This window comes from Neovison vison, chromosome 10, assembly GCF_020171115.1.
Source record: "Neovison vison isolate M4711 chromosome 10, ASM_NN_V1, whole genome shotgun sequence".
NCBI lineage: Eukaryota > Metazoa > Chordata > Mammalia > Carnivora > Mustelidae > Neogale > Neogale vison.
Genome location: NC_058100.1, coordinates 68,069,347 through 68,092,987, shown reverse-complemented (window position 1 = coordinate 68,092,987; position 23,641 = coordinate 68,069,347). Strand labels below are relative to the sequence as shown.

Genomic DNA, 23,641 nt, shown 5'->3' with positions numbered 1-23,641 from the left:
GGGTGGGAGACAAACCGTAAGAGACTCTTAATCTCAGAAAACAAACTGAAGGCTGCTGGGGGTAGGGAGAAGGATAGGGTAGCTGGGTGATGGACACTGGGGAGGATATGTGTTATGGTGAGTGCTGTGAATTGTGTAAGACTAATGATTCACAGACCTGTACTCTTGAAGCAACAAATACCTTATATGTTAATAAAAAAGAAAAAAAAAGAGTCTTTTTCTTGGTTTGCCTCTCTTTCTTGCCTTTGCTTATTTATTTTGTCTATACATGTGGTATTTATCTTTCTCTGACTGACTTATTTCCCTTAGTATAATAGTCTCTAGCTCCACCAGGTCATTGCAAATGGCAAGATTTCATTCCTTTTTATGGCTGAGTAGTATTCCATTGTGTATATATACCATAAGTTCTTTATCCATTCATCAATCAATGGACATGGGCTTTTTCCATAATTAAGCTATTATAATCTAAGCATTTGAGAAATTCAAAGTCAATGCACTTCTGTTGTGATAAATAGAATTGTTGAATCAATATATTGTACACCTGAAACTAGTAAACACTGTATATTAACTATACTGGAATTATATTAAAATAAAATAGATAAAAAAAATAACAAAGTAAATGCACTTGGGTGAAAGTTAAGCATGAATTTTAAAATGGAAAGTATACATGTGCAATATTATATTTCTCATATCAGTGTTGTATTCCATAAAAATAGATCAGGTTTCAAATTAAATATTTCACACAAATATGTTTGCATAATTCTATTTGTATTCCATGAATATTAATATAAAGGGCATTTGTTTAAAGGTGTTTATTTAAATTCAGCTGCAACAAACATAATACTTGGTCAAAAGCATCAAGCAATGAATTTCATATATTCATTCATAGGGAATAGTCCATGCTACAAAATTATAAACACCATATGAATATAACAAGATAAGCTTGCTTAAAAATTTTAAATTAGATTAAATGAGCTTGAAAGGTAAGGACTAAATGCTAACATATGGAATGTAAGATTTCCAAATGTTAATTTAGTTAACTTTCTTGTAGTAACTACACACACATACTACTTTTATGTCTATTTCTAAAAATAAAATAGTAAACTACAAGATATATATGAGTAGAACAAGGAGGACATCTTGAGGTCATTCTAGAAATGCACATTTTTTTCTTAGGTCTCACACACAATTCATGATTTAAAAAATAGGTCATTTAAACTAAGTTAATATATTCAGTATAAAATGTGTTTTTTCTTCAAATAAAAGGGCAAAATTTCTCAAAAACATTTAAATTTACTTAAAAGTACCCTCTCTCCCATTTCTGTTGCTGTTTCTGTCTCACACACACACACACATACACACATCCAAAGACTACAAAGAAGATATTTTTTTGATGACTGACAGGTAAAATTTTAAAATATGAATAAAACTGTACAAATGTTTTAGCAAAACTGTCTTAAATATGTTACCACAGTAGTAAAAAAAAAAACTTCTCAAACATCTGTCCAAAGTACTTCATTCATTAATCCACTGTATATCTATTTTATCCTCCTACTTTTAGAAAAATAGAAATAATACTTAATACAATGTTTTGAGTCCTGTATATGTCTTTCCTATGCACTTTGAGTTAAACCTGGACTCGGAGGACCATTGGCAGAATGTTCTGGCTCTTCAGGGCCATTCGTGACTTTAGTACCTTCATCTTCTTTGTTTCCTTCATTGGCCTTATCAAGGGCACCAGTTGAACCAACACAATTAGCACCCTGTTTTGCTTTGTCCAATTCATTATCAAATTCGATTTTATCTTCTTGGTTGTTGCTTTTCTTTATTTGTCCATTCTGGGCAGGATAAGTGCTAGCAATGACATCATACAGGAATTGGTATTGCTCCTAGTAAAAGAAAGAAGCAAAAAAGCTTATGTAATTATTATAAAGAAAGTTTACGTATTTATTTTCATGTCAGTTGAAAATTACCAAGAACTGGTCATCTCCTTGGAAGTCTTGGATAGCAGAAAACTACTCTTTTTTGTTTTTATAAAAAGAACATTTTAAATGGCTTAGTCCCCCTATAGTTCAAAGGATTGACTGCAGGGCATTCCTCAAAGTTTACCTTGGAGTAACATCAAACATGTTCATTCCCCTCCCAGGCCACGTGGGGTCTCATTTCTTTGCCTTGGCCCATGACGCCACTTTCTGGGCTTATCCTTCTTGGTTTAATGCCTAAGCATCATTCCTCTAAGTATCAGAGCAGAAATCACTTGCTTCGGGAAAGCCTGTGCAGATCCCCATAGGTTAAATTCAGTGCCCCTATTTATGTTCTTCGTATAATCTCTCTGTCATTTCAATTACTACATTGTTTAATAAATATCCACATTTTCCTCATACTAAACTGTGAGTCTCTTATTGGCAAGAGCACACAGTAGGCGCTCAGGACATTTTTATAATCAACTGTATGCAAGCTCAGTGTCCTGCACCATTAAAAGCTGCATAGATCTGAGGTTAAGCTTATATGGTGACTAGTTATGAATTTCTGGACTGCCTGGAACATCCAGGTTAGATTGATTACAAAATGCCACACTTGCTAGTCTCACTGGATCCACGCTTCTTGGCAAGGTGACTTTGCAGACCCATTCAACAAGAAGTGGAGTCAATTTCCCCATTCCTTGAATCTGAGCTAGCGTGGTGACTTGTTTGGATAAGAAAATGCAGAGGACGACAGATTGTGCCAGTTTCCGAGCCTGGTCCTCAAGAGGTCTCGCATACTGCTGCCCTGCTTCTCAGAACTCTGTTGCCTTAATGGGAATGTGCCTGGGCTAGTCCTCCAGAGAAGAAGGCACCTGCGTTCTACTCACTCTTGTTGCCAGAGCTAAAGTCTTGCAACTGCCAATCTGTTAGTGGTAGGGATCACTTTGGATGAGGCAAATCCCAGCAGATACATTAGCAGTGGCAAACCAGTAAGTGAGCCTTGCCCACACTGGTTGATGCTGATGTGATTGGCAGAACTATTTCATTGCGCCAATAGACTATTGAACTATAATAGTTCTTTTTTTTTTTCTGCCACTAATTTTGAGGTGGTTTGTTACACAGCAATACAAATTAAAGATGGGGAAAATTAGGGAATTCATGAGCATTTGAGGAGAAGTTCTTTATGAACTGCCACAACAAACTGCTAGCAAGCTCTAGTTAGTTCTTTTATTTACATTAATAATAATCTAGGGGAGCCTGGGTGGATCAGTCAGTTAAGCATCTGCCTTCAGCTCAGGTCATGATCTTGGGGTCCTGGAATCGAGTCCCATGTGGGGTTCCCTGCTCAGTGGGGAGCCTGCTTCTCCTTCTCCCTCTATCTGCCACTCCACCAGGTTGTGCTGTCTCTCAGATAAATAAATGAAATCTTTAAAAAATAAAATATAATAATTTAAGGTGAATTATCATGTAGAAAGGGAAGATAGGAAAGAAAAATAGAAAGCTAAATAGAAGAGAAGAAGAGAAAAGTTGAGGAATAGGGAAGACAAGGAGGGAAGGAAAGAAAGAGAAGAAACTGTTAAAATAAAAATGCAAAAGACATCGAAAGCAGCTGTGGGATCTACTTACAAGCGTGGGAACCATTCCTGGTCTAGCTCTGCGGAGAGATTTTACTACTTGAAAAACATCTATTACTTCTTCTGTTTCTGCGCTTTCCAAGAGATTTAGCAAAGCACAAAATAGTCCTGTTTGCTGAGATCCATCTCTATAAAATGAAGAAAAGTTTTAAAAAGAAAATAATGCTACATTTTATGGAGAAGACGATATTAGAATAAAAACTGAGAGAGATGAAATGCATTCTTCACTTCATGTTTATTGTAATTATGTCATTCCAATCTCTTAAGAGCAAAACGTTTCCGCTAAATGCATTTTTTGGAAAACTTTTTTCAGTTTGAGAATATAATAATCTTATAGTTTAAAAATACTTGTCTCAAGCTTCATAAATATTTTTTCTTCTGTTTAGTCCCTTATAGATTATAATGCATTTTTATTTACATCTGAAGTTTTAAGGAAGTTGTTAGGACAAATATTGTAATGCCAATTTGACAGATGAGGACATCAAGACTTAGGGAAGATAGATAGAGACATGCCCAGAAAGCAATAAAACCAGAAATATGGGACCAAATATTTTGTATATTGCTAGAATACATGCCTTCTCTCTTTCTCTCTTATGCCTCTCTAATGCTTTTTATAAATGTCCATGTTTCTGTATCAATAGAAAAATGATACCTGCTATAATTATTCAATAATAGAGGACAATTCAATGATTTACTTACCTATAAGAAACATGTTACATTATAATAAAGATTCAATTATGTTATTAGCAGGATTTTATTTATTTTACATAACTAAGGGACATATAATAGATATTCAGCCATATCTTAAGAAACACATATAATTTTGAAGTTTAACCTTGCCTACTTTAGCTTTCTTTTGCACAAATATCACCTTTGAAAACTCTAATAAAGACTGAAAAGTCGTGCATCTGTAAGGACTTGATACTAGTGTATGCAATTCTAATAATAATAATGAAGCTTTCTTGAAATTTCTAAAAGCATCTCTGTAAATTTACATTTCTCATTTTCCTTTTTATTTTTATTTTGCATTTACTTTAATATTTTTATGTAAATATTTTATATTATGCATCCTTCTTTCAATATCTCTTATTTAAGGTAGCTATGTAGGCATCTCTCACACATGAAAGTCAAGGGTCGGGGCGTCTGGGTGGGTCAGTGGGTTAAAGCCTCTGCCTTCAGCTCAGGTCATGATCTCAGGGTTCTGGATTCGAGTCCCACATCAGGCTCTCTGTTTAGCAAGGAGCCTGCTTCCCTTCCTTTCTCTCTCTGCCTGCCTCTATGCCTACTTGTGATCTCTGTCTGTCAAATAAATAAATAACGTCTTAAAAAAATACTTAAAAAAAAGAAAGTCAAGGGTCTACATAGTAGAAATTAATAAAGTCAAAAATTATTATATATAATATTAAAGTCTTTTCAGGTAATATATAACTTGAAATGTTTACTGAAGGCAAAGCATCCATTCCTTCAGATTGTCTTAAGACCCGATAGGGTGGATCAATGCATATAAGCATAAACAAAATTGATATCCATCCACCTGTCTGTTCATGCATCCTGCCACTTATTCATTAATTCATCCAGGCCATAAGACACTCAGATTCAGTGTGAGGCACTGGGAGTCAATGTGACACTGGTATTAAGAAACTTATAGACTAAAACTACTGCACTATAATATAATCATTGCTATCATTATTTCTATAACAGTCATAGAAATTGCTCTGTATGTGCAAGCAAAACTGAGAGTGACTGATTCCACAAGAAGCTTTTGTTGTGGTCATGCATTTTATATATCAGGATAAATAGACTTTAACAGGAAGTGTAAACCATGAAGTCAAGCATTATGCTGATTTTTAGAGAATATCTTATCAAATCCCACCCACCTGCAGTGAATGAGCAGAGGAGCACTCTTGTGATGCTTATTCCCTTCAGGGGAATTCTTGGGAAGATTTTCTTTGAGAGTCTGAATCATAGAGATCAATTCTTTGGGCTCTGCAGGAAGCTCTGTCACATTCCAGTTATTATACTGGTACTGGTACACAGTCCGAGAATCTTTCCTCTGAAACCAGAAAAGAAGGAACATTAATTCAAGTAACGTTCAGTCCATTTAATAATTTAATAGTCACACTGTCTTCACAATTGCTTTCATTTAACCCTTAAAGGTTTACTCTAAAAACATTATACAAATTTCTCTTTGCTTTTATAGAGTTAATTATATTAGTTTTTTCACCAGATCAGTTACCAGAACAAAAATACGTACTCCTGAAATTATTTACATACCTTGGAATGTCTCAGTTCAAATACACGGAGGGTGTAAGCTGGAGATTCTTTGGTATCTTTCATATCAACTTGTATATCTCCATATGTTTGCTTTTCTTCTTCCCAGTACTGAGCACAGGCTTCCTGGATGACAAAGAACACAATTCAACAACCCCCACACAAGGGTTCTGTTTGCTTTTTAACATATTCAGAACATCTCTTACTGTCTCTGTCTCTCTTTGCCCTCTCTCTCTTTCCCTGCATTCTATTAGATTGAAATTACTAACTGTGTTCTAAAATGGAAAGCCACACATAAAACTCTAAAATCTAACTTCAGTATGGTGGACATCCATTTCACAACATCTGGTGTTTCCTTGTGCGAATCAAGGGAACTGAGAAATAACCAAAGTGGCCAGGACACCACAGGAACGGCTCTATCGCCACTAGTGTAGGTCTTGGAGATCTGTTTCTTCCTTCCATACCCTTATTATCAACACTTCCTCAAAATTTATAGATTGAGCTGATGTTGATCATGACCCTTGCAAGAAGTGTCACTATCTTTCCAGTGGTCCTTGTGGAAGGAGACTTCATCTTTTGGAGTTTTGTCTCCATATTTTGAAGACCAACACCCTGAGCACCCTTATATAAGTTGACTCCACACCTAAGTAAAGAGTCAGACTGAAAAGCAGGTGGACCACAGAAGAATGTTCTCTCTGCACATGGTTCTGCACCCATTACCATCAGTTGCTGACAGTGTTAGGCATTCCTGCCTAAACTAGCGTTTTAGTTCCTGGCTTTCACAATTTAGGTGAAAGAAAAGAGTGCTGGAATTCCATGCTGGAAATCTGAACATGTTACTTCTTTTTTAAAAAAATTTTTTTAAAAAAATCATAAAATAAAACATGTCCTATATCCAGGCGTAAGGCACCAAAGAAAAGGCATATAGTTGCATGCTTATGAGAATATTCACTAAATAAGCTGTAACATATGCCAGATAATATGTTAGGTACTAAAACTAAATAAAATCTACTACTAGTGAGATTTTGATAACCCAAGGTACTAAGGAAAAGATCAAATAAATGTCACAGTCATTAAACAGATCAAATTAGATCTTAGGTTCACCTCCAACTATAAAATTTTGTAATAATAAATATTACATGAACATAAAGAAGGCAGGATTTAGATAAATTTTTCAGGAGTTCTAGAAGAAAAGGATCAAAATGGAAATAAAGGACACTTTTAGACATAGGAATTCCAGTAAATTAAGTCTCAGTGATGAAAATGCAAATGGTGTGTCAAGATTCAGTCAGAAAACCTACTTGTCCAGAATAGAAATCATGGAAAACATAAAAATATGAAGAAAATGGAATTATTTTTGAGGGTCTGGCTATTGAGGGTCTTAAACAACACACTAAGGAGTTTGATTTTCATCTGAGGAAAACAGAAGAAAAATGTGTCTGTTGTTTGTTGTTTGTAGCAAGCAGTAACACTGGGTTTGCTCTGCATGAGTTGATCCATTGATGGTGGGTAGGACTGGAGAAACAGTAGCATGAGAGACTGTCAAAACCCAGACATGAGATTCCAAAGACTAACACTTGCATGGAAGGTCGTAAGAATGAACAAAGGCAACTTTGTGACAGAAGGGTCAAAAATCCTAGGGTTGAGTTGAGAATCAGGAAAGTAATTCCTGAGAATCAGGAAAATAATCCAAGAATGGAGAATGATATTTTATGACAGAAATACAAAAAATATATATATTCTTAGAAGTACAAACCTGGTCTCCATTCTTCAGCTGTGTCAGCATAACAATAACTCTGACTTTTCTTTGGAATACCATCTGCCAAAAGTCACCAATGGTCTCTTTTAGTGGTCCCTGAGCAGCAATCATCACTTCGGGTTTCCAGTAACTCTTTAATAAGAAAGAGAGACAGATTGAGAGAGAGAGAGAGATTCTGTTACTCTTGCTCACTGATGAGAGAGCAATGGATTCTTAAAAATAATCATTTGGAAATATTGTCAGTTAATTTGATATCAAATCTGTAACATAAAAATATTAAGATCCTTAGAACCAAGAAACAATGTGATATCTATATGTAGTTACTTAATGATACTTAGTTAATGATAATATTTAGCTAATAGTGTGAAATCAAGTTTAGAACATATGATCTTAACAAAACTAACAAGTTTTTCCTTCCAAAACTAAGTTGAAAAAAAAAGTAAATGTGGTTGTAAAAAGAAAATATGTAAGCATTTCAGATTATCTTCACCATGTCTCCACTTTAATTGCTACCTACACAGTCTTATGATAACTCCGAATTAAACTAATATTCTACAAGTGTGTCTTAGAAAAATTTGGAAAATAAATCCAACTTCATGTACATGCAAAAAGTATTTACTGAATGACTATGGTTCCTTGTTAGAATTTTCTGTTTACTGAAAAAAAAAAGTTATGCAACAGACTCTTTAATATTTTAGATAATCTGAATGAAATTTTTTAGCTATGCAAATATGCAAATTCTTATTTGTCTAAAATTTGGGTATCTGGGTAAGTAGAAACATTTTCAAATACTTATATTTGCTCAAATTGTATTATCTGTATTATTTGGAAGAGTTCTACCGTTCATAAATTGTAAATAATAAGCATTGTCTTATTTTGTATCAACACACTAGGTTTTAATATCTTTAAGTCTTTCAGTAAGCTAAAATATAGTATTAATAAAGGAAATTTTGTGTCGATCAATAGTTATTGTCACGCCATCATTCTTTTATAAAATCACTTAATGAATGACCATAAAAATATAGATTTTTATAATGTATTCTACAATGCATTTTTTAAAGGGTTAGATCCTGGGCTTGGGAAATGCAAGTACCTACCATTACAAAAGATGCATTGATGTATCTACTTGTTTCCTCTGAGTCACTGTCATCATCAGAAGATTCATCTGAATCATGCTCACTCTCTTTGCTCATCTCCAGTTCATGTTTGAGTGGCACTCTGTTAAAGTCATCTACGTAAAATAAATTAGTAGTAAGTCTTTCTTTAAAAAATCAAATACCCTCTTGATTGTCATGTAGAAATTAGTGAAGTAACAGACGGCATAGTGTAAATTTACTGAGGTACATGAAATGAGACCCTACATAAAATTCAGTGTGTATTGATTAACAAAATCACAAAAAAGAAATCTAAGAAAAAGCAGCTTTCCAAAAAGTTCCTAGGAAAAAATGGGATATAGCACCATGTTAAACAATAAATAGATATAATATAAGCATTCAGTCTCTGACACATATACTTAGGTTTCCAAGGAAAATGGAAAACTAGTTTTCCACGGAAAATCATTCTGCTAGATACGTTTAAAAATACATACATAAGTTTGAAAAAATACATAGCTTAGGTAAAAACCTAATTTCTCATTTATATCCTGTTAATATCAAATTAACAATCTTAATTACATAGGTATCTCAGGTGACTTATTATTCAATCAAGAAAATTATTTAGTGCATAATTTCTGTGTTTCTCAATTTCTTTAATCTATAATATCCTGACAAATGATCCGATTAGCTATATCATCATCAATTCTAGATTTTGAATTAATATTTAGAAGGACTTCAGCCAAATATACATCGATATGATTTATTTGGTTGTCTAGTTTGTTAGTTTGTTATATTTTCTCCATGCTGATTTATGCAAATTTCTCCATGCTAGTTTATGCAAATGAATAAAATGAGAGTTGTACCAGGCATGATCCTATAAAATTCTTAAATAACAGAATTCAAATATTGAAACTGTACAGATGTTGTTAGTCTACTAAGTCTGATGATTAACAGTTTATGGGGTGCTTTTTACCTACTGTCAATCTCCCAGATAGAAGGAAGGGAAAAAGAAAACATAAAGGAAAAAAAGGAAGTAATGGTTGCTATTGGCAATTACCCTGAAACAAATAACTGAAATAAACTCAAGATGAGAGAGAAATAGTAAAGTGGACTTGGCCTTTTTTCTCCCAGCTTCAGAGATTACACCTTTCTGAAAACCCATTTCTGAAATAATTGATAGAAAATACTAAATCTGTAGAAAGTATTGTATACAGTCTATCCTCCAAAGTCCATTGTGAATGTATGGGGTGCAAAATATTTTCTATAATTAAATTTAAATAGCCCATTAGCTATTCCCTACTCTGAACCCGATGTTGAAAACTTGCTTCAAAATCATTTGTGTGTGTGTGCATGCAAAAAAGAGTTTAATTTTATCTGATACCAAAGAATACATAGAATGCTACATACATGGAATGATGTAAGAATTCCTGTTTTTACTTTTATTCTGTTCTTGATTTCCAATGTGCTGTGTCCTCCAGCTCCTATACGAAGGAAGTCTCTGAGAGTGAAAAAACAGAACGGAACACTGCTTTTAAAATTCTAGTTGTGCTTTTGTTTATTATTGTGGCAAAAGATGTTCCCTAAAGAAAAGTATTATATCAAATTTTGTGAAAATGTGTATTCATTGCCTATAGTTCACAAGTTTTAAGTTTTCTTTTTAATTTTTCAGGCATTTCATCTTTTTGACATGGTGAGTTTGAACTCAAGATATACAATCGTTTAACAAAATAGGTTTCCCACTTAAGAGTTGCTGGAGAGCAAAATAGCAATGGTTTGGTCCTATATAACCGAAGCACTACTGTATCCATGTTGATGATTATCCATATTACAAAAGGCAGTGGTATATTACTGGGAATGATCAGTATTACAAAAGGCAGTGGTATATTACTGGGAATGATCAGTAATAAACTCTCCAGATACAGCATTCGCAGAAGACTTGGCTCCTGCTTCAAATAATTGATGCTTCATTTGCTTACACCTTCCGGACCGCTTTCCCTCCCATTCACAGTAGATGATCCAGCAACAAGACCTCTCCGTCTGCGTCTGCGGGGGAAGCTCTCAAACCCTTTTGCATTTCTGTTTCTGCTTTTTACCGTGCACTTCCATTTCTCACTTGAAAACATCAACAGTTTCTTAACTGGTCTCTTTATCTTCAATCAATCTCACTTGCTCTAATCCTTTTAAAACAGGAAACAGAGTCCCGCTGAGGCTCCTCAGCTGTTTGCCTTCACTAGGAAGCATTCAACTGCACCAAAAACCCTTCAGGGCTGCACTGTTAATTGCTGGGACCAGCCTCACCCTATGATGGTTCCCTTCCACTTCAGCCAACCAACTTCTTGACTCTGATAAGGGGCTGAGTTGTCCTTTAACTTTGTGAGTTCTAGGCCTGGGCTACCCTTTTCTCTTGTCACTCTGCTCATTTCAGACTTGCCTTTTAACTCTCAGTTTAAAGATTTATTTATTTATTTGACAGAGAGATAGAGGGAGAGCACAAGTAGGCAGAGCGGCAGGCAGAGGCAGAGGGAAAAGCAGTCTCTCGGCTGAGCAAGGAGCCCGGTGTGGGGCTGATCCCAGGACTCTGGGATATGACCTGAGCCGAAGGCAGAGGCTTAACCAACTGAGCGACCCGGGGGTCCCTAACTATCAGTTTAAATGCCATTTATTCTGGAAGATCTCTCTGCCTGTAGCCCTTTCTTTGCATTTGTTCTTAAGTATTTGTCAAATGAATGAATAATCTAAACCGAAAGAGCTCATCATAAACAGTTCATTAGGATTTTATACACATGCAAACATATGTGCATGGGATGTGTGTGTACATATATATGTATATATATATATATTTTTTAAATATGGTATGCTCTTTATATTATATGTGTGTGTACACACACACACACACACACATATATATATTTTTTAAATATGGGACGCTCTTTCAAACTAAATATGGCACCCCGTATCAAACCCCCTGCATTGCTGTGTAACTGAGTGAATGAAAACCTCATTTTTCAGGGCGCCTGGGTGGCTCAGTGGGTTGAACCTCTGCCTTCGGCTCAGGTCACAATCTCGGGGTCCTAGGATCGAGTCCCACATCTGGCTCTCTGCTCAGTGGGGAGCCTGCTTCCCCCTCTCTCTCTCTGCCTACCTGTGATCTCTCTCTCTCTGTCAAATAAATAAATAAAAACTTAAAAAAAAAAAAAAAAGAAAGAAAGAAAACCTCATTTTTGAATACCAGGCCATTTGAACTCATGGAGGCTGATGCTTTGGAAAGCATCAGACTTTTTGTCTGTCAGAATGGTCACCCAGTGGCCCCTGCCCTCTAGCCAATACCCACTATTATAGATAAAACTAATGGCTTACCCTCATCTAAGACAGGAAGGGCTTTTCACACCTCAGTCTCAGCTTCCAAGCGCATCCATATCTGCTAGAGCTCTACTACTAAATAATTATCTAAATCGTTATTCTCAAATTACAACTCCGTCTCTTCCATCTCACCAGTCAATGTCTTCCTCTCTGCTCTCTGGTACTCAGGGTCTGTCATCAGTAAACTGTCACCCAGCTAAATGCTTTTCTCCCAACAGTTCCTTCACCTTTTATGCTTGGGGGAGTAGGGGTGCACCAGGTGAAACCCAAGGGTCTCTTGAGAACACCTTTTGTTTTGGAAAAACAAAAAACAAACAAACAAAAAAAAACCCCGAATTCCCCACATACATCACAGCTTGAAGGAAAGATATGTTCTGTCTTTGCTACTTGTTTCTACTTATTTCTCCTCCTCATCTACTCATTTCTCCTTATGAGTTCTACTCATTTCTCTTTCAAAAAGTCCAACTACTTCAATTTTCCTGATGCCATGTCATATAGCTTTGACCTTTGTTAGAGGCTCCAGGTACTGATTCCTGGATCGTTCCATCTCATTTAGTTTTAGACTTGCCTAATTTTTCTTCCCAGGTCTATCATCATTCTTGGTTACTTCAATATTGACAAGGATGATCTATGCAATGCTCTAGTCTCTTCTTAGCTTCTTTACCTCCTATGACCTTTCCCTCCACTCTTCTACCAACCACTTTCTCCATTCTACCTTTGTAAGTTTCATTTCCAGCATCCATTTAAAAATTACAATTTCAATCATCTCATTATTGAAGATTACCTCTTTTCTTCCTAGTCATTTATTCTAGTATCTCCAATCCTATCAAAATCTTCCACATACCACCCTTACCACTGTCCTGAAGTGCCCCACGCCCTTCTGCAGCCAATTTGCTCTTTATCATCCACCACTATATCATACATTTGCAAACACCCTCAATTACTTTGCCCCCGACTTTCAAATAGTCACTTCAAGAAATCCTAGATGGGCTTAACCCAACTTGTATACATAGCCCCTATTTTCAATGTTTCTGTAGAAAACAATAAAACCAAAGGACTCTTTTTAAGTTCATGACCATAAATTTGAAATGATGTAACAATCTACTACTACTACTACTACTTTGCCTAGGAAGATGGCTTTCCTACTTTGACATAGCTGTTCCATCTACTTTCTCCTTCCTCAAGTATAAGTGTTTCTTTGCCCTACTCACTCCTGCCCCGCTGAACTTTTAACTGATGATCTTGCTTCATACCCTCTTTAGAAAGAAAAGACAATTGACAGGAACAGCCTTAACTTCCTATCACCAAATCTAGCAAGTAACTTACATCTTTCCTCTCATTTCTTTTCTTCCTTTATGCTTAAACGAAATAATTTCACTATTTCTATAAGTTATAGTCACTAGCTGTGACCTGGGTTACACACTCTCACCATGTCCACTGCAAATCACTCTGACTCTTGTACCCAAAACTGTACTCGACACAGGGCAAAAACCTCATCATATTTGTTCAGTCACAGAATTTACTCTTTCTTTTAGTGACTTTACATGTGAATGTTTAAATTACATTTATGAATATTTCCAAACATGGATCAAATATATGTATATGTGGTTTAGCAGAGTTAGTGTACTGATAGGTGGTTGATCTGTCAGCTAAAAGAGCAAGAAAAAAGCAATTAAACATCCTTCCACTCAAGATTACTCTGGCAGGCTGCTGGTCCTTCCACTATGCTTGGGTCTTCTAGGGGATTGTGTTCCCTGCTGATTATTGGATGCTCTACCTACCCCCTCCTCCACACCTCATCCTCATTTTGAACCAAAACATTAACCAATTCTGCATCTGATTAAAGATGTATTCCTGGTCTCGTGAAACTCTCCAATTTGGCCAGTTTGGTAGTTTACAATTCATTTCAGTAAACTGGAAATCATAAGAAAAAAGTTGCAATTTTTTTTTTTTTAACAACTGAACGATTTGGAGATAGCTGTGAGAATTCTCTGAGTGAGTGAACTATATCCTAAGCTAGCTTTCCAAGTAATAGCCCAATAAATAGGTTAGGACACATGTATTTATCCTTTAGTTTCTGTCTACCAGCTCCAGCCAGTTAAACTTTCTTAGTCATAAACTCCTCTAATTATTTCCTTTCTAAACCAAAACCAGATGTAGTTTTAAAAGGTGAGATGCTACATTGCCTTTGGCAGACCAATTTTGTACATATATACTATCTATTATTTTGACACTATATTTTATACCACCTTAATGAGAAATTGTTAAAAGTGTGGGCTGTAGACACATTTCTAGGTTTAAACAAGTTTCCTTTGTAAGAGCTTTTCACTTTTGGGCATTTCTCTTAAACTCTCTATGTCTTAGTTTCCTCATCTGTGCCCCATTGGTTGTGGGAAGGCCCAAATTCAAGAACCATGTCAAACATAAAGCGCAGCACTAGAAAATAGCCCTCAGTGAAAGTTATCCATAGTTATTATTATTATCCATAGTCACTATGGATAATTATTATTATTACTATTATCCATAGTCACTATTATTACCTGGAATTCAGCCTCTAGTGGAGATGGCTCACTGGGTGGATCTCTTTTCTTCATGTTAAATAGATATGGATGTAATTCAGACAAACTCACTTCTGTTTCCCCAAATTGATTGTATTCCACCAGGGCCTGATGGATCAGGATATACTGTGCCTACAATTCCAAAGAAAAATATAGATAATTAACTGACAACTCACAGTCCTATAAATCACATTTAAATAAATTATACATCTCTATAACTTTCCTCATATTGGGACAATGCATGCAAAAGAAAACTGATACCTATAACACTTGAATATTGTGGAATTTGGCTCTCACAGTTCTCTAGAATGTGGGCAAATTCCATGACAGTTTTTTCCCCAGGAAAAAATAGCTTGCCTAAATAGATTAAATATCTACTATATAGTGCATGACTTTTATTTTATTTTTAAAAATCAGAAAGCATTGTCTGTTATTTCCTTCAGTAATTATTATTGATCCATTAACTCAATTCACCAATAAATAAAACTATAATAAATTTTGCACTGTACTTAAGAGGAAAAGAATGCAAGTTGATATTCCCTAGAACACATTTTTTAAAAAGAGTTTCCTAGAGTTATTTAAAATAGAGGAAATTATTTTTTAAAAAAAGCACTAGGCCAAATCAACATTTAACAACTAGCTTTTTATCATATTTGAATCTACTATTGTTAAATAAATGACATATTTCTGATAAAGTTCAAGCCTCTTTAACCACTAACTCCAGCGCCCTGACTTTGACTGTATCCTTTTACCCCATTTACTTTTTCCATAGGAACTATTTTTTTTTCCTGGTTAACAATCTATCTTTATACTTCTGCACTTATATTTATGTATCTATAAACATTTTTATGTGCTTCTTTAAAATTCTATACATTTTATCTTACACGTTTCATTCAGTGATTTTATTCACTCATGGTTTTCATCTGAGCATCTAACCACATGGATGGATACAGACAAAGATTATCCCTTTCAACTGTATAGCATGCGTTGTAGGGCATCTGTATGTCTACATTTCTCCCCTTTCTCCATAATTATGAATAAAGTCTTGTCTTGTCTTGTCTTTCCTTCTTTCTCTCTCTCCTTCTTTCTCTCTCTTTCTTTCTTCTTTTTCTTTCTTTTCTTTTTTTTTTTTTGGTTATTCTATCAATGTTTAATTCAATGAACATTCTTGCACACCTTTCTAAATGTGCACATTTGCAGGTGCTTCTCCTGGGCATAAACATACATGTGGAATTGCTGGGTCAAGTGCAGACAGTTTCAATAATAACCATCACTTACAAGTACTGGCTACATACATGTCCCGGGGACTTGCCTACATACTTTCCTTGGAATACCTTTTCATCAAAACTCCATAGAGTGAATAGGTCATTACCTCCATTTTACACATGACTTAACAAAGGCACAGAAATATTAAAAACTTGTGAAAGGATACACAATGTTAAGAATTAAAGGCAAGATATGAACCTTGGAAGTGTAGGTCCAAAATTTAGGCTCTACTCATTATACTATATTGTCCTCCCTGGTATTAATTTTATGAGATTCTGCCAAACTGGTTTTCAGTGTTTAATTTATTCTTTTTTCCTTTCTGACACCTGTAAATGGCATTTTATTATTTATGTATGTGTTTGTTTATATAATTTAGAATCATCCTTCTTCTACTGTACTTTTTAACCACTAATGCAAAATACTTCTAACGGGTGCTTACCAATTGATTTAGTTTTCAGGAAATTAAAAGAAAACTATTTTCACCCACTGTTTAAAATTTCGAAGACTCAGGATTTCTTTTAAGATCACTGTTCCCCCGACAGGAAAATTTCCGTCAAAAAGCAAAAGGGATATTGGGGGTTGAAGGTTGGCTCATACCTCCACTTGAACCATCAGGCATCTCTGTCGCCGTAGCTTAACGACATAACCATAAACATCTACTTTGTTTTCTGCTTCCAGACCTTCTAGCATGGCATCAATTCCAATATAAGTGCCCGTGCGTCCAACACCAGCACTGACAAAGCAAACAAACAAAGTGAGGGCGTGATCGTGGCAGGGAAGTGAAGGGAAAAGCTGACAGGGTGAAGCAGAGGAAAGAAGGTAAGTTTCTCCTCACAGACTGTTGCCCAAAGCAGCAACTGCCAAAGGGAAGGATGTCCCTACCAGCCTCAAGGGGAGGACTGGGATAGCTCTGGCACGTCCCGTGGGGCTCCATTTACCTGCAGTGCACCACAATGGGGCCGCTGAAGAAGTTGCTGAAAGCGTTCACTCTCCTCCGCAGCTTGAGGAGGAGGTGAGGGTCTTCAGGCACCCCATGGTCCGGCCAGCTGGTGAACTGAATGTGAGTCACCTCTCTTCCCGTGGCTTTCTCTTTTTTCTAGGCAAAAGATATTTTCTTTGATTTTTTTTTTTTTAAGCAAACTACCTGACAAGTAATTGAAAGGAGGGGCAGGACCAAGAACTCCTCACGCAAGTTTTTTCAACCATAGTGACATTTTCCTTTCCAATGGATAACCAGCTGTTGAGACATCATGCAGGGTTGGCAAGCACTAACTGGTAAGCAAGAACTTACCAGGAAGGTAATAAGCTGTGGTAAGTGAGCTGAGGCTTCAAGGAACTTCCATGCTGCCATGCCAGAAACAAACAACAGAAACACACGCATGCACAAAAATGGGGGTGTGGGTGGGTAGAAAAAGATATAAAGCAAAGGCCATTCTCAAATTATTCTCAATTATTCTGAAATAATTCTGTTTGATAGACCAGTAAATTTTCTTCAAGTGAAGAAAGTCTGATAAATTATTTGGTTAATGCTATGTTTTGTAGGCGTCTTATATTAGAAATGTTAGCTCAGACTGTGGGGAGACAACTGAGGAAAGTCAGCCCCAAACTATGGCTCATATTTGTCTCAACTTCAAGATAACCCCTACAAGATGAATAAATCATACTTCCCTGAGCTGGTACGAAGAAGAACCACCTACATTTAGATAGCAGAAGAAACAACAAAACTTGGTTGGTTGTACTCTTCTGGTAGGAAATAATTATATTAATTAAGAATAATAATGAGACCAATCGATGTAACCTGATCTACATAAGACCCATATATATGGACTGGGGGGTCTCATGCCTAAGTCCTTCATGTATTTTACCATGAACTATCGGTGGTGGAACCATTGCCCCACAGCCCTCTGTGGTTATAACAGTAATGCCATGGTAGGCTAAGAAGGCCTTGGAAGAAATAACACAAGGGGTAGGGGTATGTTTTGCATCTTTATCCCTCTTTAAAATATATTCACATACCATAAAATTCATTCATTTAAATGATAAAGTGTTTTATTATATTCTCAGAGTCGTAAAATCCTACCGCTAGCTAATTACAAGACATTTTCATGACCTCCCCAAAGAAACCCTTACTGATTAGCAGTCATCCCTCCTCCTGCTTCCCACCCCCCCTCAATTTCAAGCAATTCTAATCAATGTTCTGTCTCCATAAATTTGCCTATTCTGGACTCTTCATAAAAATAGAATCCTAGGGGGTGCCTGGGTGGCTCAGCCAGTTGAGTGTCTAACTCCTGATCTCAGCTCAGGTCTTGATCCCAAGGTGGTGGGTTCAAGGCCCACATTGTGCTCCATGCTGGGAATGAAGCCTACTTTAAAAATAAATTAAATAATAATAATAATACAAAAACTCCAAAAAACCCAAAAAACTCGGAATCCTATAACATGTGTGAGGACCTCCATTTTAACTATTATCTAAGGATAATATCTTTGCTACATAGTTAGAACTTTGTATTTCTTTTTTTTTTTTTTTTTAAGATTTTATTAATTTACTTGACAGGCAGAGATCACAAGTAGGCAGAGAGACAGGCAGAGGTTGGGGGGTGCTGAGCAGAAAGTCCGATGTGGGGCTTGATCCCAGGACTCTGAGATCATGACCAGAGAGGAAAACAGAGGCTTACCCCAGTGAGCCACCCTGGTGCCCCAGAACTTTGTATTTCTTACAGTAGTCTCTAATTGTGCCATTTGCTTTTGTTTTTCTTTTTGTTTTGCTTTTTTGTGTTTTTTTTGGTGCTAAAAGGTAATTTTATTAAAGTACGAGGCCAGGATCTGTAGGCAGAAAGAGCTCTCTAATTGTGCCATTTGGTTAAGTATTCTCTCCATAATGGTAATGGTAATAGACCCATTGAGAAAAGGGCCACTTTATCTTTCACTCAATAATCCAATCATTTATTCAACACTATTAATGGTCTCTTCTCTTTATGTCAAGAGTCACAACATTACTATATATATTTGAGTGGGAGACTGGGGTGGGAAAAAGAGGAAGAGAGAATATGACTAGCATGGAGCCCAACGCAGGGGTTTGATCCCACAACCCTGAGATCATGACCTGAACCAAAATTAAGAGTTGAACAATTAACCAACTAAGCCCCTCAGGTGCCCCTACAGATACTTTTGATATGACTTGGACAAATACTACTTTCTCCAGTCATTTAACTTGACCCTGTTGGCTTGTGTTACTGTTCTAGGGCAACCCCTCCTCCTGTAGTTTGTTAAAATAGTTTTTCTTAGATAGATTATAATTTCTTACATTTAATTTCATTCCATAATTGTATTTTTAGACAACCTATATGAAAATAAAAATCATATAATGAAACAAACTCACATTTGTAATGTTTAACTTCTGAATGATATAATCTGGACATCTTTTGTACTCGGTGATCTTTACAATGACATCTCCAAAAGCCCGTGTGCCCTCTTCCATTGATGGCCAGTATTCTGCACACTTGTTCTATATTTCAAAAAATATTAAGAATTTTGGTTTTTCATTTAAATAAATTTGTTTATTGAAATTAAAAACACAAAACAAAAAATATTCATCTGAAAGTCTCACAACATTTGTGTATTCTTCTTCGAGCACATATACACCTCAAGCTGTGATGTTTGAAAAGTATTTCATTTCCCATTAACATGTCCTGAAAGATTTCTCCATGCTACCTAGCAGAAGGATGCTCTTCCTAGGCTTAGCTGCATATTAAAAGAGGATGGGCTCAGTTGTCAGCAGAAATGATGTGGTTGCATGCAGTTAATTTCAGGCTGCAGGGTAGGGAGGTTTTCACGCTTCCTAAAGTCCTATTACATGAATTACCACCTATCTGCCCAAGGACAGTCTTGTTTTAAGTATTCATGAGTGCTTGTGAAATCAGCACACTGAAATGCATTAAACTCATAACAATGCACTAAACTTATAACAATACTGCGAAGAAATGGGAATCAAATGTAAGGCCAGCAATTAAGCACAAACACTTAAACTTCATTCATATATACATATATTTAAGTATGTACATAATTTATTATTCTACATGTATGAAATGTTTAAGTCAAGTGTTACACTGATTAAAATAGAGAACTGTCTGTTTTTGTCATCAAGCAATATGTGTGTTTTGTTTTGTATTTTGAAATGCGATTCAACATGCTCTTTTCCTAACCCCCATCTTCATCCTATGTCATTTACCCTGTTTCCTTCTTCACATCGAGTGACCATGACAATGACCGTGGCTTTCTGTTCCCAGATCATCCTCCAGAAATCATCAACAGTTTCATCCCTGGGACCTAGGAGGTAAATAAATACTAACTGATAAATATCTTCTGATAAAAGAACTATAAAACATTTTTTCAAAAAGAATGTTAGACTATCAGGTAAATTACCTTGTGCAGCAATGTATTTCCTGGGTTCTTTGAAGCCCTGTTCAAAACACATACAAAGGTGTATCATTTAGTGACCCCTCAATTACTCATTTACATGCAAAATTGTGTGTTAAAGGAGGTTGATTTAGAGCCACCATTTCTTGGTTGTAGATTTTTCTGAACATTTTCAAATTATAAGGGGGGATTTTATTAACTCGTGATCACCCATTAAACTGTGTCAAACATGTTAGCATTTACAAACCATATTCATGGCTTTCATGTATCTTTCCCATATACCCAAAACAATTTTAGAAATCAGATTTCATCCTCATCTGGGGTGGTGCAGCAATTTATAAAAGTAATCCAGACATTCTTATATTTTATGTTCTGCCAACTCTTACAAAACCATCTGTTACAATTTAAACCTTTGTACAAACCGTATATTTGCTTTTGGGATTTTTACTCAATTTCTTTCAATAAATCATTCTGAGATGATCCCCACATTTCTACCTTTTAACTGGTGCTGGGATAGACCACAGATTCCCTAGACTCCTTCTCTGCCATTGTAGATAAAAGATACAATAACTTTCATTTCATTACCTACATATCTGCTTTTTCCACTCCTATTACCAAAGTAAAGAAGGAGTACAGAGGCAGATAAGATATTGTGCTAATATCTTCCAAATTATCCCATATTCCTTAAATTTACCTCAGCAAGCAGAGAAGCCTTCAGAGAGATAACCTTTGCCCATTCGATGAAATATGGTTACATGGGCCACAAAAATTTGGGATTAAATCAATAACTTCTTGAAACGTCTATCTCATGACATAGTGTTAGTCATATATTAACTTATTTAACACTTATTTATTGAGGGACTACAGTATGTCAAGTAACTATCCAAAAGCTGAAGACATGCTTTTTGGGAGCTCCCAGCTCTGGTGGAGAAAAATAAGTATTAATTCAATACCATAATTACCATAGATATTTGAATAGAGAATATAAGTTTTTTTTTTTCAGAGACCAGCTAAATTCTTATAAAATCTGTTCTCAATTTTCTTCCAAAAACAATGTGAAACACTATGTACTAAAATAAAGTTAATCAGTGATCGTTGTGAAAGCCTGCAGAAGTTACTTACAGAATCAGTTAAAATAGAGGTCAAAATTATGATGCAGTACTCATAATTATCTTTAGACTATGACCTCACATTTGTAAGTGTTGCTCATTATTATAAATAAGTCTTTTGTTGATCATATTAAAAAGGAATAAAGTAAGACATTTTATTGTGGATATCATGAGTATATGTTGATGAAAGAGGTATTTGTTGCTTGGGATCAAACTTGCAGAGACAACAGTAAGCAAAGATACAAAAATTGTCATGTATTAAACAAAGTGGATGGGAGGCAGGATATATGTATTGGTCAGAGTGCCAACTCAAGGGACAGAATGCCCGAGAAGATAAATCCCAGCTCTGCTTTTACTTGCAAAAATGGTGAAGGTGCATGTTTCATAAATGATCCAAAATTTTAAAGTTTTGCTGTAATTTTACATTATCTGTGCGTAGAGGATTGAATAGCATTCTTCAAAACCTCATATCCAGTCAGAATGTCAAAATATGATTTCATTTGCGAAGAAGATCTTTGTGGAAGATGAGGTTCTACGGACTGAAGATGGGCTCTCATTCTAATGACTGGAGTCTTTACGAGAGAAAGGGGGCATAGTGATGTGGAATCACACAAGAAAGAAGGTCATGTGATGATGGAAGCACAGATTAGGGTGATAATAGCTGCAAGCCAATGAAGGCCAAGGATTATCAGGAGCTACTAGAAGCTAGAAGAGGCAAGGGAGGGTTTCCCTCAGATACTACGGAGGGAGCATGGCTCTGCTGATACCTGGATTTCAGACTTCTTGCCTTCCAGAACTTTGAGAGAATAAATTTATGTTGTTTTAGGCCACCCAGTTTGTGGTGTTTTGTTATGTCAGCCCTAGGAAACTAACACATCATGTTTATAAGTAAATAAATACGATTTGACCATTTTACCTATTCCACTGAAAGTTTATATATTCAAGTAGATCAAAACAAACTTTGATTTCAATTTTTTTCTTTAAGAAAAGTTTGTGAATTACCTCATAAACCAGCATAGAGAGTAACATGATATACACTTTGTCAACCATTTGACTGTCAAAACAATTTTTTGTTGATTACTCTTTTGGCGGTCTGTGGAAATAAGCCCTCTTCATACACTGCTGGTGGCATGTAAATTGGTACCACCCTAGTGAAGGACCATTTGGAAATGTCTTTTAAAATTTCAAATTCATATTCTCTTTGACTTAGAAATTCTTCTTTTAGGAATTTATCCTATATATACTAAAGCCCAGTGTAAAATAATGAGTCAAGATTATTCATTGAACCATTTGTTTGTAAAAGCAGAAGATTAGAAAAGGCATTTAATGTCCATTAATACAGGAAATGATTAACTAAATCACAATTCAGCTATAACCATGAATGACTTATAAAGTCTGAGAGAAAGGTATAGAAATACTCTATGTCCAGGGTCAGCAAGCTACAACTTGTGTCTGATTTTTTTTTAAGATTTTATTTATTTATTTGACAGAGATCAAGAGAGATCGCAAGTAGGCAGAAAGGCAGACAGAGGAGAGAGAGGAGGAAGCAGGCTCCCCACTGAGACCGATATGGGGCTCAATCCCAGGACCCGGAGATCATGATGTGAGCCGAAGGCAGAAGCTTAACCCACTGAGCCACCCAGGTGCCCTGTGTCTGATTTTGGGGAAAATAAAAATTGAATACATTCACATTGTGTATTATCTCTGGATGTGGCCACTAAACTTCAGACCTAAGTAATTGTGACAGAAGTGCTATGTCCTGAAAACCCAAAATATTTGTTGTTAGGCCCCTTACAGAAAAAATTTGCCAATCCCTTTTCTTGTAGTGATTATATATATTAATTTTTTCTGTGTATACACACACATACACACACGTATACATATATGTGTATATATACATACATATACACATACATATATATAAAAATCTTACATATGTATACAAAGCATGGCACAGAACAATATGAATATTATGCTAACATTTTTAGATAAAGAAGAGGATAAAAAAGTTGGCATTCTCTTGTTTATAAAGAAACTGGCTGGATCAATAAGAAACAACGTAAAGGTTACCTGTTCTGGTAAACGGAGACATGGGGCAAATGGTGGATTGTGTGGAATGGGAATTTTTTCAGTCTCTCTCTATTGTTACACCACTTAATTTTTTAAAAAATTGTGCGGTACATTATTTATTTAACAATTATATAATAAAT

The 23,641-nt window shown here is 35.7% G+C and overlaps 1 protein-coding gene across 4 annotated transcripts in view; it reads right to left on the bottom strand.

The window, feature by feature from the left end:
* Positions 1-797: 797 nt before the first annotated feature.
* Positions 798-23,641, bottom strand: part of PTPRC (protein tyrosine phosphatase receptor type C) — a 125,641-nt gene continuing 102,797 nt past the window's right edge. For all 4 annotated transcript variants that reach the window (XM_044267547.1, XM_044267548.1, XM_044267549.1 and 1 more), the window contains 13 exons: positions 20,329-20,365; positions 20,135-20,232; positions 19,286-19,411; positions 16,845-17,002; positions 16,504-16,639; positions 14,623-14,772; positions 10,130-10,220; positions 8,726-8,859; positions 7,626-7,760; positions 5,873-5,995; positions 5,476-5,651; positions 3,591-3,726; positions 798-1,889 (listed from right to left, as the gene is read on the bottom strand). In XM_044267547.1, coding sequence (XP_044123482.1) covers positions 1,614-1,889; positions 3,591-3,726; positions 5,476-5,651; positions 5,873-5,995; positions 7,626-7,760; positions 8,726-8,859; positions 10,130-10,220; positions 14,623-14,772; positions 16,504-16,639; positions 16,845-17,002; positions 19,286-19,411; positions 20,135-20,232; positions 20,329-20,365 — 1,776 coding nt within the window. In that variant the 3' untranslated portion in view covers positions 798-1,613. The remainder of the gene's footprint in view (positions 1,890-3,590; positions 3,727-5,475; positions 5,652-5,872; positions 5,996-7,625; positions 7,761-8,725; positions 8,860-10,129; positions 10,221-14,622; positions 14,773-16,503; positions 16,640-16,844; positions 17,003-19,285; positions 19,412-20,134; positions 20,233-20,328; positions 20,366-23,641) is intronic.